Below are 20,598 nucleotides of genomic sequence, written 5' to 3'. Positions count from 1 at the left end.
ACCTGATTTTATAGATTTCGTTGGGCTCAATAATTGATCATTCATTTAATAATATTATTTAGTGCTTACTATGTGCCAAGCACTCTGCTAAGTGTTTTGTACACATTACCTCATTTAATTCTCACGAAAAACATTGAGATGCTTATTACTATCCTTATTTTACAGATGAAGAAACAAAGGCTTGAAAAGGTTTATAGCAAACTGATAGTAAATGACAGAGCTGTGATTTAAACCGACATAAGTCTGATTCTAATATCTGTAACTTAACCATTGTGTCATTCGAAAATGCTATGATGTACTTACTAATTTAAACAAGTTATATAGAGATGATATCTCTAAGTAAGTAAATTAGTAGCAGAGAAAGTACTCTATACTTGATTCACCTTATTGAAAACAAACAAATGAAATTAAGACACTCTCCTCTTTGTCTTCTACTACTCAATATAAGGTGTTCCCTAAATGTTTAGGTTAATTTCTCCTTTTCTTTGGCTTCTTCATCATTTATTTTGTAAGTTATAAGTAGGATGAGCCCTACTTTAAAGAAAAGTATAGTTCAGTAGTAGACCGCACTTGACCTTTTATTCTGTACACATAACAATAAAATTTAAATATATATATATATGTATACCTTGACATGCAACCCACTTTATATGTTTATCACTAGAAAGCCCTATGATACACAATGTTCAAAACTACCCAGAATGGGAAACATCTAAGCCCTGTACTGTGAGTACAGAAAAGAGGAAATTGCCCTAGTGCTGCCAGGGCAAGAATTTGAAGATCAGGGAGCTGGTCAGTAAGCCTAAGTGACATGGCTTCCTGAGTAACAGAATTATGCTTTACATAAGCAGTTTCCAAATGCTGATGAGACCAGGAGCATAAAACAGAGCAAGTCCATAGTACTATGTTCTTTTACCCTGAGGGAGAGACAGCTCACACTCTGTGTGGGCTACCAAAACCAGAAAATGAGGGCTTGTCTCCATGAAGTACAGGGGAAGCAAAAGGGAGCCATGTATACATGCTTGCATTTTAATTTTATGTCTATCCTTTGTGGTACTTATTTGCTATTTGGGAGTCAAGAAAAGTAAAAGCAAACTTGAATCAAATCCAGGTTGTCATCATTCCCATCCAGGAACCCAGATCACACTCTGTGGTCTGATCTGGTCCAGGCCTCCAGTGTTAATACACAGAAAGGAGTGTCTGTGCACTCTCATTCACTGACTTCAGGCACTACAAGAAGTCTCTTTGAGAAACTGTTTCACATAAGTAATGTATGTTTAATCCACTGTCCCTCTCAGCATTTCACCTATCATACAGACCTATCATACATATTTATTTTCAGAAGGTACATGAGTACCTTTTGAAAAACTTACTTGAATGAGCTTAACGAAGAACTAAATTGCTTAAGAGATAGGTTGGTGCAAAAGTAATTGAGGTTTTTGCCATCACGTTCCATGGCAAAACCGCAATTACTTTTGCACCAACCCAATACTTGCTTAAAGGACATATTTGTCAATCACTACCTATGAAATCGTTTCTTAATTTCTAGGATTTCCATCTATATTTACTACTGCAGTCTCATATATTCACAGCTTCATTAACATGTGTTCTCATTTTTTTCTTCTGTTTATGCAAGCTGACTCTCTTCCCCTTGAGATGAGCTAATTTTTTTCATTTTCCTAAGGCATCTATACATTATGTTCATTTCACTGGAGGGGAGTACCTGCATTCACTGTTGTTCAATTCATTCTAATATCATATTAGCGGATTCCACTAATTTGCTTTTTTATTATTTTTAATTTTATTTATTTATGTATTTATTGAAATAGTCTTGCTGTGTTGCCCAGGCTGGAGTGCAGTGGTGTGATCTCGGCCGTCTGCAACCTCTGCCTCCTAGGTTCAAGTGATTCTCCTGCCTCAGCCTCCCGAGTAGCTAGGACTACAGGAATGTGCCACTATACCCAGCTAATTTTGTATTTTTTGTACAAAATTACTAAATTTCATAATTTAGTAGTTCAGTTTCACCATGTTGGCAGGCTGGTCTTGAACTCCTGACCTCAGGTGATCCACCTGCCTCAGCCTCTTAAAGTGCTGGGATTACAGGCCTGAGCCACTGCACCCAGCCTAATTTGCTTATTTTGATAGACATTTCACTTGATCCACCAGCAGACACGTCTATATCAATAGATCAGTATATTTCCTAATTGAGCTGCCTTCTCACAACTTCATTAGCCATATTCTAGTTAGTGAAGTCTCAAGTGCAATCTATACATAGTTTGAGGCTACATGTGAAAAGACATCATTACAAAAGAATTTATCAGATAACTTTTTTGTATTCTGGGTGATGTTCATCCAGAATGTTGCATTTTGTTTGGGGAACCATAAAGACCTAGTTAAATTGGAGTGAGTCCAGGGAGATAAGCAGTAATGTAATTGAGAGAATGAATCAGATTTTGAAGGAAAAATAAAATGACTTAAATATGCATAGCTTAGCATAAGCAAAGTTTATAAGATAGACTTAGTAATAGGTTGTAATTTTGGCATATCTCCCAAAAAATAGCTCTATTTAACATTTCACTAAAATGCCATGTTGAAAAACAAGAAGATGAAAATTCTTAATAATGAATCAATCAATGAACATTTCAAGCAGAAAACTTTTCAGATACAGGCTGTGCCCACACAATGCCAAAACAGCTGTTAGGAATGTAAATAATTCAGTCAAATAAGTTATTTGGCATCATAAAACACTCTCACCCACCATGGTTGCTATAGCTTTTTTATAAAATAAAACTTGATTGAGTTCAAACTGTAAATTTTTGAATTTACTCAAATTAATTAAATTTGTAAATAAACAAAATAATAAACTTGTATTGAATAAAATTATGGGTTGTATGTGGGAGATATAAAGACGATTCAGACTCAGATCCTGATACAAGACAAGTATATGCATAGCTTGAATGCAAGAGGGGAAATAAAACTTTCTCTCTCCTTCCTACAGAATTGTTACTTTCCTGCTCATACTTCTTAGGAGGCTCCCTCAGTAGCCCATTAGATGTCAGACAGAAAGATTGGTGGCAGCCAGTAGTGTTCTACCAGCAATCATTAAGATCATAATTCTTAAAAAAAAATAGTTTGGCCCCAACATATTTGAATAACATGTACATGTTACTCATATGAGAATACCAGGACTTCTTTTTTTAATCCTTCCTATTTCCTTTTTGTTGTTGTTGTTCAGAGGGGAAAGATAAGCAAATCTTCGTCCCTCCCATGGTATGAGTAGAATCACTTTACAAGCATATGGATATGAAAATCACCTATTACAATTGCTTATAAGATCAGAGTTGTACCCAATTCCTATCACTAGCTGTAACCCCAGCCCCTTTCTCTCCCATCCAAGAAAGCACATCCAAATGCAACTCAGTGAGAGTGGCACTATTAGAGGCATCACCCTGAATCCACTCATCTATACTTTTTAAAAATAAATCATTTGTGAATTTCAGTCCTCTATTGTAGCAACAGGTGACCGCAAAACATTGGCATGTTTTGATCCTATCGCTGAGCATTGCTGAACTGGAGCAAAGGGCCAAAACATGAGTGAAATTTGAGAATCCTCTGGGTCTTGTGAATACTGCTATAATAGTGACATCTCTTCCCATTGTCCCAGATGAGGGCTATGTACTTGTTTGGCTCCCAATTACACATGCCAGGGTTCCTCGCCATCACTCCATTAGGTGTCCATGAGTGCCCTTTGTTCTTAAAGTTGTGCTGGTGGAGAGGAACTATGGAGTACAGGGGATCTTTCTTGCCAAATAACCAGACAACGGTGGTTACGAGAACATTTTCTTCAGCCTTTATTTGAAAAATTTGGACAAGGGTGAAACCTTTCCAAGGCTTCCCTAGCCTCTATACTTTTTTATACTCTAGAATTTTTGCCTTTTGCCTTTTTTGTTTATTTTTAATATAGCGTGCCCTCACTATTTAACATATGATAGCTTGAAAAATATTTTTCTTGAAACTTCAGACACAGTTGTAATGTTTTCCTGATTTGTGCTTCAAACATTGCGTTCTATCTTTATAAATAACATTGGAACGATTTGCATTCTTTGCCTTTTGAACAAATACAGGGTGGCCATTTATAACAGTGTAATAAAAATAAGGCCCTGAAAATGAAAACTTTATAAATGTTCAGGATATCTCTTATTAGCTAATTCATTAAATGATGCACTGTCAATTAATTCATAACCCTCCATTACCTACCTGCAAATAAATAATGATCTTGAAGATTGAAAATAATTGAAATACCTACATAAAACTTTAGTTTGAGTATAAACTGAATATGAAATTTTAAAGGATCATTACTTTTTTATATTTTCTTTTTGATATACTTCACTGGCTAATAATAGAAGCCACAATATCATTGTCAACATAAGCTAAAACAGGGCAATTATCTATTTCATGTTTCATGGTACATAACAGATAACAGTTTCTTTCAAGGCTGTAGTGAAAAGGCTTTGGCCAACCACTAATTTTAATTGCTAACTAGTACCGTATACTAATGTTTAAATATTGACATTTAAAATTCCAAATTGTACCACAAAGTAGAGCTCTTTACCACTCTACTTAGAAAAATGACAATTTTCTAAGATAACAAATATATTGGCTTCATTTTTCTTTTTTTTAACATTACCAAACTACTCTGCAAATACTAGCAGAGATGTATCCATCTTGTATTTTCACAACCAAGAAAATTAGGTAGTTTGAGCAATTACTACAATAATTTAAACAAAATGGCATTTACCTCAGCCGTATCTTTTTTTCTTGATTGTAAAGTCCTGGATTGTTTAACTTAACCTGTGTCCGAGAGTTGACTGAGTTAACAAACCAGCCACTTATTGGCAGGAATACTGAGCATTATGCCTGAGGTTGGCTGATTGTACTATGTAAAGCCAATACAGTGTACAGCACAGTTGGATTCCTTCTATAACAGAGACAGCAAGAAATGGGCTGGGGAGGGCTGCTTCGTGGATCTTTGACTAATTTGTATGCTTGCACAACAAATTGGAGAACAAGAAAAGAGATTAATTAAACTAGAAAGTAGAAAATTTGGACTTTCTGGATGTAGACCAGCACTCCCTCTAAAGATGAGTATCAGCTTATAGAGAGACTAAAATATAAATATGAATTTCAGCACAAACATGTCAAAGGATCATAGGTGCTTTATTGTTGACCTTTATTTCCAGTGATTGTAACAAAGATCAACCTAACTGACAGAAATTAACACATCTTACTATATCTTATCTGCTGGCTTAGTGAGAGGGCCATTCAAAGTCCTCAAAGGTGAGCATTCCTGGGGGAGGAGCCAAGATGGCCGAATAGGAACAGCTCCGGTCTACAGCTCCCAGCGTGAGCGACACAGAAGACAGGTGATTTCTGCATTTCCATCTGAGGTACCGGGTTCATCTCACTAGGGAGTGCCAGAGAGTGGGCGCAGGTCAGTGGGCGAGCCGAAGAAGGGCGAGGCATTGACTCACTCGGGAAGCGCAAGGGGTCAGGGAGTTCCCTTTCCTAGTCAAAGAAACGGGTGATAGACGGCACCTGGAAAATCGGGTCACTCCCACCCGAATACTGCGCTTTTCCAACGGGCTTAAAAAACGGCGCATCAGGAGGTTATATCCCGCACCTGGCTCAGAGGGTCCTACGCCCACGGAGTCTCGCTGATTGCTAGCACAGCAGTCAGAGATCAAACTGCAAGGCAGCAGCGAGGCTGGGGGAGGGGCGCCCGCCATTGCCCAGGCTTGCTTAGGTAAACAAAGCAGCCAGGAAGCTCGGACTGGGTGGAGCCCACTACAGCTCAAGGAGGCCTGCCTGCCTCTCTAGGCTCCACCTCTGGAGGCAGGGCACAGACAAACAAAAAGACAGCAGTAACCTCTGCAGACTTAAACGTCCCTGTCTGACAGCTTTGAAGAGAGCAGTGGTTCTCCCAGCACGCAGCTGGAGATCTGAGAATGGGCAGACTGCCCCCTCAAGTGGGTCCCTGACCCCTGACCCCCGAGCAGCCTAACTAGGAGGCACCCCCCAGCAGGGGCAGACTGACACCTCACACGGCCAGGTACTCCAACAGACCTGCAGCTGAGGGTCCTGTCTGTTAGAAGGAAAACTAACAAACAGAAAGGACATCCACACCAAAAACCCATCTGTACGTCACCATCATCAAAGACCATAAAACCACAAAGATGGGGAAAAAACATAGCAGAAAAACTGGAAACTCTAAAAAGCAGAGCACCTCTCCTCCTCCAAAGGAACGCAGTTCCTCACCAGCAACGGAACAAAGCTGGATGGAGAATGACTTTGACGAAGGCTTCAGACAATCAAATTACTCCGAGCTACGGCAGGATATTCAAACCAAAGGCAAAGAAGTTGAAAACTTTGAAAAAATTTTAGAAGAATGTATAACTAGAATAACCAATACAGAGAAGTGCTTAAAGGAGCTGATGGAGCTGAAAATCAAGGCTCGAGAACTACGTGAAGAAGGGAGAAGCCTCAGGAGCCGATGCAATCAACTGGAAGAAAGGGTATCAGTGATGCAAGATGAAATGAATGAAATGAAGCGAGAAGGGAAGTTTAGAGAAAAAAGAATAAAAAGAAACAAGCAAAGCCTCCAAGAAATATGGGACTATGTGAAAAGACCAAATCTACGTCTGATTGGTGTCCCTGAAAGTGACGGGGAGAATGGAAACAAGTTGGAAAACACTCTGCAGGATATTACCCAGGAGAACTTCCCCAGTCTAGCAAGGCAGGCCAACATTCAGATTCAGGAAATACAGAGAACGCCACAAAGATACTCCTCGAGAAGAGCAACTCCAAGACACATAATTGTCAGATTTACCAAAGTTGAAATGAAGGAAAAAATGTTAAGGGTAGCCAGAGAGAAAGGTTGGGTTACCCACAAAGGGAAGCCCATCAGACTAACAGCAGATCTCTCGGCAGAAACTCTACAAGCCAGAAGAGAGTGGGGGCCAATATTCAACATTCTTAAAGAATTTTCAACCCAGAATTTCATATCCAGCCAAACTAAGCTTCATAAGTGAAGGAGAAATAAAATACTTTACAGAGAAGCAAATGCTGAGAGATTTTGTCACCACCAGGCCTGCCCTAAAAGAGCTCCTGAAGGAAACACTAAACATGGAAAGGAACAAACGGTACCAGCTGCTGCAAAATCATGCCAAATTGTAAAGACCATCCAGACTAGGAAGAGACTGCATCAACTAACAAGCAAAATAACCAGCTAACATCATAATGACAGGATCAAATTCACACATAACAATATTAACTTAAACGTAAATGGACTAAATGCTCCAATTAAAAGACACAGACTGGCAAATTGGATAAAGAGTCAAGACCCATCAGTGTGCTGTATTCAGGAAACCCATCTCATGTGCAGAGGCACACATAGGCTCAAAATAAAAGGATGGAGGAAGATCTACCAAGCAAATGGAAAGCAAAAAAAGTCAGGGGTTGCAATCCTAGTCTCTGATAAAACAGACTTTAAACCAACAAAGATCAAAAGAGACAAAGAAGGCCATTACATAATGGTAAAGGGATCAATTCAACAAGAAGAGCTAACTATCCTAAATATATATGCACCCAATACAGGAGCACCCAGATTCATAAAGCAAGTCCTGAGTGACCTACAAAGAGACTTAGACTCCCACACATTCATAATGGGAGACTTTAACACCCCACTGTCAACATTAGACAGATCAACGAGACAGAAAGTCAACAAGGATACCCAGGAATTGAACTCAGCTCTGCACCAAGCGGACCTAATAGACATCTACAGAACTCTCCACCCCAAATCAACAGAATATACATTTTTTTCAGCACCACACCACACCTATTCCAAAATTGACCACATACTTGGAAGTAAAGCTCTCCTCAGCAAATGTAAAAGAACAGAAATTATAACAAACTATCTCTCAGATCACAGTGCAATCAAGCTAGAACTCAGGATTAAGAATCTCACTCAAAACCGCTCAACTACATGGAAACTGAACAACCTGCTCCTGAATGACTACTAGGTACATAACGAAATGAAGGCAGAAATAAAGATGTTCTTTGAAACCAACGAGAACCAAGACACAACATACTAGAATCTCTGGGATGCATTCAAAGCAGTGTGTAGAGGGAAATTTATAGCACTAAATGCCCACAAGAGAAAGCAGGAAAGATCCAAAATTCACACCCTCACATCACAAATAAAAGAACTAGAAAAGCAAGAGCAAACACATTCAAAAGCTAGCAGAAGGCAAGAAATAACTAAAATCAGAGCAGAACTGAAGGAAATAGAGACACAAAAAACCCTTCAAAAAATTAATGAATCCAGGAGCTGGTTTTTTGAAAGGATCAACAAAATTGATAGACCACTAGCAAGACTAATAAAGAAAAAAAGAGAGAAGAATCAAATAGATGCAATAAAAAATGATAAAGGGGATATCACCACCGATCCCACAGAAATACAAACTACCATCAGAGAATACTACAAACACCTCTACACAAATAAACTAGAAAACCTAGAAGAAATGGATAAATTCCTCAACACATACACCCTCCCAAGACTAAACCAGAAAGAATTTGAATCTCTGAATAGACCAATAACAGGAGCTGAAATTGTGGCAATAATCAATAGCTTACCAACCAAAAAGAGTCCAGGACCAGATGGATTCACAGCCGAATTCTACCAGAGGTACAAGGAGGAACTGGTACCATTTCTTCTGAAACTATTCCGATCAATAGAAAAAGAGGGAATCCTCCCTAACTCATTTTATGAGGCCAGCATCATCCTGATACCAAAGCCGGGCAGAGACACAACGAAAAAAGAGAATTTTAGACCAATATCCTTGATGAACATTGATGCAAAAATCCTCAATAAAATACTGGCAAACCGAATCCAGCAGCACATCAAAAAGCTTATCCACCATGATCAAGTGGGCTTCATCCCTGGGATGCAAGGCTGGTTCAATATACGCAAATCAATAAATGTAATCCAGCATATAAACAGAACCAAAGACAAAAACCACATGATTATCTCAATAGATGCAGAAAAAGCCTTTGACAAAATTCAACAACGCTTCATGCTAAAAACTCTCAATAAATTAGGTATTGATGGGACATATCTCAAATAATAAGAGCTATCTATGACAAACCCACAGCCAATATCATACTGAATGGGCAAAAACTGGAAGCATTCCTTTTGAAAACTGGCACAAGACAGGGATGCCCTCTCTCACCACTCCTATTCCACACAGTGTTGGAAGTGCTGGCCAGGGCAATTAGGCAGGAGAAGGAAATCAAGGGTATTCAATTAGGAAAAGAGGAAGTCAAATTGTCCCTGTTTGCAGATGACATGATAGTATATCTAGAAAACCCCATTGTCTCAGCCCAAAATCTCCTTAAGCTGATAAGCAACTTCAGCAAAGTCTCAGGATACAAAATCAATGTGCAAAAATCACAAGCATTCTTATACACCAAGAACAGACAAACAGAGAGCCAAATCATGAGTGAACTCCCATTCACAATTGCTTCAAAGAGAATAAAATACCTAGGAATCCAACTTACAAGGGACGTGAAGGACCTCTTCAAGGAGAACTACAAACCACTGCTCAAGGAAATAAAAGAGGATACAAACAAATGGAAGAACATTCCATGCTCCTGGGTAGGAAGAATCAATATTGTGAAAATGGCCATACCGCCCAAGGTAATTTACAGATTCAATGCCATCCCCATCAAGCTACCAATGACTTTCTTCACAGAATTGGAAAAAACTACTTTAAAGTTCATATGGAGCCAAAAAAGAGCCCACATCGCCAAGTCAATCCTAAGCCAAAAGAAGAAAGCTGGAGGCATCACACTACCTGACTTCAAACTATGCTACAAGGCTACAGTAACCAAAACAGCATGGTACTGGTACTGAAACAGACATATAGATCAATGGAACAGAACAGAGCCCTCAGAAATAACGCCGCATATCTACAACTATCTGATCTTTGACAAACCTGACAAAAACAAGCAATGGGGAAAGGATTCCCTATTTAATAAATGGTGCTGGGAAAACTGGCTAGCCATATGTAGAAAGCTGAAACTGGATCCCTTCCTTACACCTTATACAAAAATCAATTCAAGATGGATTAAAGACTTAAACGTTAGACCTAAAACCATAAAAACCCTAGAAGAAAACCTAGGCATTACCATTCAGGACATAGGCATGGGCAAGGACTTCATGTCTAAAACACCAAAAGCAATGGCAACAAAAGCCAAAATTGACAAATGGGATCTAATTAAACTAAAGAGCTTCTGCACAGCAAAAGAAACTACCATCAGAGTGAACAGGCAACCTACAAAATGGGAGAAAACTTTTGCAACCTACTCATCTGACAAAGGGCTAATATCCAGAATCTACAATGAACTCCAACAAATTTACAAGAAAAAAACAAACAACCCCATCAAAAAGTGGGTGAAGGATATGAACAGACACTTCTCAAAAGAAGACATTTATGCAGCCAAAAAACACATGAAAAAATGCTCACCATCACTGGCCATCAGAGAAATGCAAATCAAAACCACAATGAGATACCATCTCACACCAGTTAGAATGGCGATCATTAAAAAGTCAGGAAACAACAGGTGCTGGAGAGGATGTGGAGAAATAGGAACACTTTGACACTGCTGGTGGGAGTGTAAACTAGTTCAACCCTTGTGGAAGTCAGTGTGGCGATTCCTCAGGGATCCAGAACTGGAAATACCATTTGACCCAGCCATCCCATTACTGGGTATATACCCAAAGGACTATAAATCATGCTGCTATAAAGACACATGCACACGTATGTTTATTGCCGCATTATTCACAATAGCAAAGACTTGGAACCAACCCAAATGTCCAACAGTGATAGACTGGATTAAGAAAATGTGGCACATATACACCATGGAATACTATGCAGCCATAAAAAATGATGAGTTCATGTCCTTTGTAGGGACATGGATGAAATTGGAGATCATCATTCTCAGTAAACTATCACAAAAACAAAAAACCAAACACCGCATATTCTCACTCATAGGTGGGAATTGAACAATGAGAACACATGGACACAGGAAGGGGAACGTCACACTCTGGGGACTGTTGTGGGGTGGGGAGAGGGGGGAGGGATAGCACTGGGAGATATACCTAATGCTAGATGACGAGTTAGTGGGTGCAGCGCACCAGCATGGCACATGTATACATATGTAACTAACCTGCACATTGCGCACATGTACCCTAAAACCTAAAGTATAATAATAAATAAATAAATAAATAAATAAATAAACAAAGTCCTCAAAGGTATGTACTTGACAATCTGAAAAACAGTAAATAGTATCCAGGGCTGTGGAAGCCATGCAGAATGCAGTAATCCAGAACTGGGTTGAGCCCATGGAAACTAGAAAACATTGTAATTTATTGTTAGCTTTCCCCCAGAGCCTCTGTGACTGTTCTCCTTCAGTCATCTGCTTTAGTTGTGATATCTCCTCTCAATTTTTCTCTCCTTCTGACTCTTTCTGTTGTTGTCTGTGCGTCACTCATGCACATGCCCATTTATACATAAGTATTTATTAAGCATTACCTATCGAATGGACTTTATTTCCATTCTCAATCCAATGGTTTATTTAACTGATAAATCTTCTTTTAATAAAGGATGTTGGTATATTAATATTAAAGCAGTATTATTTGAGCCAGAAAAGTGATAAACTGTATTATTTTCTTCTGAAAACCATTTTTCTTACCTTTTTATTCTTTTGAGCCTCTAATAATAATTATGAGGTTGAGAACAGAACAGCTAGATACACTTAAGTCTAATTTGATGATCATTGAGCACTATGAAGTTAATGGATATTAGCCATAACATGCAAATCTTAAAACTACCTGCTCACAAGTTACAAAAGCTTTGTGACAGGTAAAATACCAGTAAGTAGTAGCAGACATTTTGAGTTAGTAGTAATAGTTAATATTAATAAGAAAATATCTTCTCTTTCTTTTAAGCCTGTTTCCTTTTACCCCCTACTCCTGCCTAGAAGGGGAGGGCAGCTCAGAAAAGCAACCTCAGGAACCAAAGACTTCTAACTGGCCTTGAGAGATTTGACATAAGTAGTATGGCAATAACTCTTGGTGCCCTGATGTTCTTTGCACATGTAGATTATATGGTCTTCAGAGGCATTATTAATATTGCCTCATAAGAGCTCAGGAAGGTGGTTAAATACTAATACAGGCCCATAATCCCTTATCCAAAACCTTTGGGGTCCACTTTTTTCAGAATTTAGAATTTTTCAAATTTTACAAAGGTGCTGCTGTACATATACTGTATATTATATATACACTTACGCAGAGTGAGGTATGGGCCAGCGCCCCTTAATAAAATGCATTAATATTTTCATACCTAAATGTAAGAAAATTCACAAAATAAGATAAATAAATGAAGACTATAAATATCCTCATATCACTTAAGGTCAGGCTTTGCCACCAAAATTTATGAAATTAGATAAATAAGTAAAGACCATAAATATCCTCAAAGCATTTCAGGTCAGGTTTTGCCACCCAATGAGTCAGGGGAAAACAAACTCATTTTTCAGAGATTCTTTGATTCCATAGTTGTAGATAAAGAATTGTGGAGCTACCCTTCCCCTTGGCCAAGGAGATGATGAAACACATACTAAGACCAGGAAGTACAGACATGATTTCTGACTCTCCGTGACCTTTTTCTAGAGCTATAGGAATATATGTGCACCTTTTGACAACGTACACTGCATAGTAACCTTGGAAAAACACATATTTAGGGAAGGTATTGTCACAGTGTCACTAAAGAAAAGAATGATCATTTTAGTACATGGATTTCAGAAAAGCCAGCCATGTATCTACTTTGGTCAAATTTTTCAAGAAAAATTGTCTATTTGGCATTACTGTAATACTGACAATATTTAACATCTACCGAAAATTATTTTGCATGTACAGCCAGTGCTGCTACAGTGCTTGTTTTATAAAGGTTAATTTTTTCCTTTGCTGTTGGGATGTTTGAGAACAGTTTGAACTTAAGACAAATTTTGCGTTTGCATATGCGCAATTCCATCTGTTAAAAGCACTAGATGAATGCAGAAAACTGCATACAGCAGAATGAACTGCATAAGAATACACAAAACGGGCACATGTATATACCTGAAATATCCATCAGCTATTTCAACTCACCACATGTGGATAGGAGCCTGTCCCATCCACATCTGGTATTTAGAAGTTTCCGTCCTAATCAGATAACTTTCCTTTTCACCACTTCACAATAACTCACAATTTGCGACCCTTCTGACACCCACTTTCACAAGATAAAGTGTCATATTTGGTATGGCATTCGTGTATCCCTTAACCATTAATATATGAAAAACTATGCTGTCATTCTTATTAGATTCCTTTTTTTTAATGTGTCACTGATTATGTTTGTGAATGTTGCATCCCTAACTTCATTTTTTCCATAACCTTTGGTTATGTGTGATTTTGCATAGTGCAGTGAATTGCAGAAATGCATGCTTTCTCTTGTAGCAGAACTGACTGTATATGTTAATGAAATATAAGGGACAAAACACCCCAATAGACACTCTGATAAGTTGCCACAGTATTTCTGAGCAGAGATACTCTAATTTCTTGTGAAAACTTTCTCTAACACATTATCCAAAGTAAAGTTTATTGGCAAAAAGAGAAGAAAAGGAAAAAAAAAACTATACGTGACATGTTTCTTCTTGCACTTACCTTTTGGAGACAGAGGCAATGTTGTTTCTCAAGGCTTATACTTCTATTAGTAGCTCTGCCACACTTAAAATGTCTCAGATCTACAGTTTGGAGGAATTTTGCTCCTGAGAAATTATCTTACCAAGTTATTTTAGGACCTCAAACCTGAAACTGGCTACTATCCAAGTATATTATGTGAATTAGACCTTTCCATTTGAAAACTTAATTTATTTTCAGAAAGCTTTGTAAGTATGTCTGGATATCTACATTTGCATAATCACCACTCCCCCCTTCTCCCTTCCTCTCTCTCTTGGGCACAGAAGTGTATGGTTGCCAGTTACATTTGGAAGTGAGTGTATGTGACTCTCAAACCCCTAGAATTGGTGTTCTAGAGCTTCTGACACTGAACACTAATGTATTTTTCATTAGTGTTTAATGTTGGGAAATCCCATTTCATGGATCCCCAGGATTAAATTACTTCATTTGGGAGGGAACAAGTGCATTCCCCATCTTTTTCCTGAGGTGAAAAAAAGAATGAATCTGAGATCATTTGCATTTCATAAAGGCTTACGGTCTGGTTGTATTCCACTCAGTGCAACAATCCAATATTGTGAAAGCGTTTAAAGACAATATGAACTAGTAGGGAAACCTCCACATATTTGAAATGTGGAAATAAAAATACACAGTAAAATAGATGAAAATCAAAATATCCATATATGTATATGGATATACATTATACATAGATAATCTAAATGACTAGACAAGGCCATTCTACCTGCAGCAGAAATGTTATAATAATACTATGATTGCACTTTTCAATGAAGTAAAATTTTTATATTTTTCATAATAGAGTTGCAAAGATTTTGAGGTAATCTAGCAGGCAATAAATCTAGATGTCAATGAGATATTCTTTTTCTTTTGAACAACTGTACTGAAGAGAAACCCTTTCTCTTGCACAACTGTGCTGACAGAAACCCCTACTGATTAAGCTAGTAAATGTCATGCATGTTGTTTAGAGGGGTTCTGAGCACAAGACCTCAAATTGACTCCTCTTTTTCTTATAACCTTGGACTCCCACCTTTTGCCTCCCTTCCCTTGGGTCATTAAGTGCTCTCCCACACGTGGCGTTAGACAGTAGATCTGTAGTGTGTCACTGGTGCTTTTTTCACATCATGAAGGGGCATCATTTTAAGCACCTTCTTCAGAGTATCATTGTCCTTTGTCATGGGTCTGAGAGGCATTCCACTAAGATCTTCAAGGGGAAAACCTACTTCTCTGTCAATTGAATAGATAGCCAGTGACTACATCAGAATGAGAGCCAAAGGGAACACAGAAGGTGGTTATCTGGGTCCCATGATCCAGTCAAACCCTCTTCTATTAGCAAAAGATTTTAGAGATCTTGCTCTGTACCCAGTACTTTGCTCAATGTCATACAGCATACAGGAGAAGTAGAAGGAAACCTTATTCTAAGAAACATGCAGTCTATTTTGGGAGAAAAGGCAAAACACATAGGATATGATGGGGATGCTATAATATTGCCAACTCAGGGATCAAATTTATGGCAAAAACAGTAAATGTTAAAGTCACAGAAGAGAGTCATGTTTATGTTCCGAAATAGCATAATGGAAAGAGTGCTGGGCAGAGTACTGGGATTTCAGATAACATAACCCGTGGGGGTGGGGGAGAGTTTTAAGTTCAGTCTATCTGTTAAAATGTCACTTAATTTACAAAAACACGTACAGAAAAAGAGTAAAGAAATCATCTGGCATGGGCAGGAAAAAGTATACAAGTTGAATGGCCTTGAGCAAGTCAGTTCACCTCTTTGGGTCTTGGGTTTCTCATCTGTAAAATGGCGAGTGGAGAGAGGCAAACTTAACTAGGTGATCCCTGTGATTTCTTCCAGTCTTATAATTTTATGCTTTTATACTTTTATTACATTCAATAAAGAAATAGTAATAAAATGCATATTCAAGCACATTTTACATGAATTAAATTTAATTGTTAGGAAAAGTGATTATTATTATTATCCTTATTTTACAAATGAGGGGTTAAAGCTTCTAAAGGATAGAGGCAGGACTTAAACCCAGATTTGCCATGCATCCAAGTCCAAGTCCTCTCCTCTTTCCACTGTGCTGTGTTGCATACCATTACACCACACTGCCTTCCTTTCTACATTTAAGGAGTCATGGTCAAAGAGAGAAGCAGACATAATAAACCTAAGTGAAAAATCAAGAAAATGTGGACAATTCTTTGTCTCTAAATCTTATGAAGGAAAAGAGAACTCATATTACAGAGATCTGCAATACAAGGAATGGAGCATTAGCCAGAGAGTCAGGAGATGTGAGTTCTAGTCCTGGCCATGCCGCTAACTTGCCAAGTGTCCCTGGACCTGTTTTCTCATTTGCAAAATGAGAGCATCTCCAAAGTCCTTTGGGTTTCAACATTCTATGCTTCTTTGAGTCCCCAAAATGGAAAGCACACTTCTAGTTATGGTTATGAGTATGAGCCCAGAGGTTTAAAAAAAGTTCATGAGATGTTAAGTATTTGTGATGATTTTTTTTAGTGGATATGGGATTTGAGCTGGGCCTGGAATAATGGGGGTGATTTAGGAAATTCATGAAACATTTTAGTTCTTTTAAAATATACAAGGATAGCTGACCATCTAAAGGAATCCTTTTTATAAAATGAATGATCACCACTCCCTTCTCTATCTATCTTTTGTACAATTCAGATTTTCATATAGTGAGTTTATTTAAAGGGAGAGCCACCTGTGCTAGAAAATACAGCCAAGAATTTGTCATGCTCTTGGGAGAGTAATATCGTTTTTAAAAATAAAAAACCATGCCAATGTCTTTAAAATTCAAGTGTGAAGTAAAAAGATTGAAAGAAGTGATTTTTTTTTTTTTCTGTGATCAGCCACTGCAAAGTGGGCCTCAGCACAAACCAGCTGAGCCCTTTGCTAGACATCGAAAGCCTCTGGCGTTTTCCTGCTTTTCAACTCTCAGTCATTTGGGAGGTGGGACAAAGCCATGCTGTCCACAAAGTTTATCCAGAACGTGCTGGTGTTACAAGAAATCACTTGACGTCTATTATGTTTCTCCTGTGGAAGAGAGGTGGCTATCAGCTACAATAGTGATTCCTTTTTAAAGGGGTTTAATTGAGGTATTTCTCATGGGCCAAATTCTAACTCACTGTCTTTATGTGTGCCTGCCAGGAAAACAATGGAAAAATACCAAGCAATAGCAACAATAGAAGTCTGAGGACCGCTGTCCCAGGCTGCCCCTCTGCAAACAAGCAGAAAAAAAATTTGTTTCCCTGCTGCCTAAGCTGCCGCTAACATGGCAGAGCTCCCAGAAAGGTGTGGCAAAGGGAAAAAGGTGCAGACTGTGCTTTGCATGACCATGGAAATATGTATAACAACTTGAACAAACTTCTTTTAGCCTACCTTTTACAAGCAGCACTCTAGTTGGGGTGCTGGCAACGAGATTAGTTTCACACAGCCAAGTGACACACTCGTGAGCTGTTTTTCTAAAATATGGATTTGCTCCTGTATAGGCAAGCTCACATCCTTTCCTGCCTGAGGTAAGCCAGAAGGTGGCCTTATATTTTTATTTGAAGTGCTGAATGATTTTCCTTGCAACAAATTTGTGCCTTTTACTAGCATTTTCTGAAGTGAGAATTTTGCAACTGATGGAAATCAGCTCACTTCTGTTCTGTAACTTGGTGTCTTGTTGATGATTTATTTGTTCAGTAGCAGAAACTATGACAAATGGTGTGAGGCGGCCTCATTTACTTTTTAGCTGCTATAGCCCTAAAGAATTTACATGTAAATGCAACTGTGAATGTTTTACATTTCATAAGCATGCTGCACGTGCTTTTGTAAGTTAAGTGGCATTTTTACAGATAGACTGAACTTAAAACAACCTCCCTCACCCCACAGGTTTTATTATCTGAAATCCTGGTAAGTCTGTCATGCTGGTTTCCCTGACTGCCAAGTGGGAGAGTAAGTCTCTAATTTATATTTCTCTTCTCTCCTCTTTAGATATGCAGAGCAGCCCACATAACCAGTTCACCTTCAGACCCCTCCCACCGCCACCTCCGCCTCCTCATGCCTGCACCTGTGCCAGGAAGCCACCCCCTGCAGCGGACTCTCTTCAGAGGAGATCAATGACTACCCGCAGCCAGCCCAGCCCAGCTGCTCCAGCTCCCCCAACCAGCACGCAGGATTCAGTCCATCTGCATAACAGCTGGGTCTTGAACAGCAACATACCATTGGAGACCAGGTACTTGAGCTATTATTGATCCCACTAAACTTAAGTATTGGCAGAGGATGGTTCCACTGATTGCAGAAACTCATTTCATCACACACATCTGCAGAGACACACAATTGCACAAACCGATACACACCCAGATGCATGGGCAAAAAGGAAGACTCCTTCACAGGCACAGATGTGCAAACAGACACACACATCTAGATCCAGCCACAGACACAGACCAAAGCAGATACACGTGAAAAGATGAAGCCGCAGATACATAAACACCCCGCTGTCACATATCCACAAAAACATAAAACAAAGCAATTATCTAAGTTGTCACTGCAGCCTCAAAGTGAAAGGCAATTGTCCCTTGTTTTAAAAAACTGCAGTATTACAAGAAAACCCAAACACAACTGGAGGAAGAGTGATCATTTCTATTTTATTTATTGTAAGATTTTTTGAAAAAATAAGTTGCCTTCAAACATTAAAAATGGAAGTGTAATGGAAGTATATGTGTAAGTTTAAAAACTAAATTCTGCCTTTAGGATGAAGCTTTTGGTCTTTTGAGCAAAAAAGTTTGCCTCTGTTTTTCTTCACATGTTTAGATTTCTAGATTCACTCCTCAGAGCTTTGTCATGATAAAAGTTTTGCTCTTTGCAGTTCTAGGTCCCTTGATCATGATAGATTTTAGCACTAGATACAATTAATGAAGAAATTATTCATCATTTCTAGTCACTTTCTTAAATCAAAAATTACAACTTTATATTGACATAGAAAAACACTAACTAATAAAACATAGCATTCTATTTTCTTTGAAATTCAAGGATTTCCCCTTGTTTTTTTGTGTGTGCCTTATTTAGTTCTACAATGGAAGCTTTTATTTTTGTTTTATTTTTATAGATTCAGGGATACATGTGCATGTTTGTTACATGGATATATTGTGCAGTGGTGAGGTTTGAGCTTCCAGCGTACCCTCACCTAAAGGGTGAACATTGTACCCAATAGGTAATTTTCTAACTCTCACTCTCCACCCATCCTCCCTTTTTTGGAGTCCCAAGGGTCTATCATTTCCATTTTTATTTCCATGAATAGCCATTGTTTAACTTCCAGTTATAAATGAGAACATGTGGTATTTGATTTTCTGTTACTGAGTTAGCTTACTTTGAATAATGGCCTACAGCTCTATCCATGTTGCTGCAAAAACATGATTTTGTTTTTATGGCTCTGTGGTACTCTGTGGTGTATATATACCACATTTTCTTTACCCAATTATTCATTGATGGACACTTAGGTGGATTCCATGATTTTGCTCTTGTGTATTGTGCTGTGATAAACACATGCATGCAGGTGTCTTTTTGATATAATGATGTATTTTTCTTTGGGTAGATACCCAGAAATGCATTGATGAATCAAATGGAAGTTCTATTAAAAATCGCCATACTGTTTTCCACAGAGGTTGTGTTAATTTTTATTCCCACCAACAGTGTATAAGCATCGCCTTTTCTCCACATTTTCACCAATATCTGTTGTTTTTTGACTTTTTAATAATAGCCATTCTGAATGGTATGAGATGGTATTTCATTGTGGTCTTAATTTGCATTTCTCTGATAATTAGTAATGTTGAGCATTTTTTCATCTGTTTGTTGACCACTTATACAGCACCTTTTGAGAAATGTCTGTTCATGTCCTATGCCCACTTTTTAACAGGAATTTTTGGGTATTTTTTTCTTGTTGATTTGTTTAAGTTCCTTATAGATTCTGGATATTAGTCCTTTCTTGGATGCATTGTTTGCAAATATTTTCTCCCATTCTGTGTGTTGTCTGTTTACTCTGTTGATTATTTATTTTGCTATGCAGAAGCTTTTTAGCTTAATTAAGTCAAATTTGTCTATTTTTGTTGTTGTTGCATTTGCTTTTGAGGTCTTGGTCATAACATTTCTTGCCTAGGCCAATGTCCTGAAGAGTTTTTTCCTAGGCTGTCTTATAGTATTTTTATTGTTTCTGGTGTTATATTTAAGTCTTTAATCCATCTTGAGTTAATTTTTGTGTACGGTGAGAGATAGGAGTCCAGTTTCCTTCTGCCTATAGCTATCCAATTTACAGAAACTTTTTCTAAAGACATTTGTATGTAAAAAATGGGTATAATATACTACTTGATAAACAATGTCTGGTATCACCTTCTAATCTGATCTCTGGGAATTGGAATGGAAAGAGAAGGACTAGTCAACTTTCATAAGACTGGTTGTTATTATTTTTGTTGTTTAGCAGCATATTAAATTAAATACTACCCATGGCATCAGAGAATATTTCACCATCAACAAACTGGAAGTACTATGGCCCATGTCCAGGAAACAGTATCATCCATCACTTACCAGATTAAATGGTTTCATAAAGGGTGATTTCTGCTATATTCCAAGAGAAAAATATAGCAGTCAGCACCTATGGTGAAGATAACCCAATTAGAACTGTACTAGTGATAGGGTTTCTGTATTTATTTATTTATTTATTTTGAGACAGTCTCCTTCTGTCACCCAGGCTGGAGTGCGG

The 20,598-nt window shown here is 38.2% G+C and overlaps 1 protein-coding gene across 11 annotated transcripts in view; it reads left to right on the top strand.

Annotated features, from left to right (window-relative positions):
- The window catches only part of TENM1 (teneurin transmembrane protein 1), an 841,958-nt gene that overhangs the window by 458,752 nt on the left and 362,608 nt on the right, over positions 1-20,598 (top strand). For all 11 annotated transcript variants that reach the window (XM_009235231.2, XM_002832080.2, XM_054545040.1 and 8 more), the window contains one exon: positions 17,838-18,078. In XM_009235231.2, coding sequence (XP_009233506.2) covers positions 17,838-18,078 — 241 coding nt within the window. The remainder of the gene's footprint in view (positions 1-17,837; positions 18,079-20,598) is intronic.

Source organism: Pongo abelii, chromosome X, assembly GCF_028885655.2.
Source record: "Pongo abelii isolate AG06213 chromosome X, NHGRI_mPonAbe1-v2.0_pri, whole genome shotgun sequence".
Classification (NCBI taxonomy): domain Eukaryota; kingdom Metazoa; phylum Chordata; class Mammalia; order Primates; family Hominidae; genus Pongo; species Pongo abelii.
This window is presented reverse-complemented; position numbering and strand designations above follow the sequence as displayed.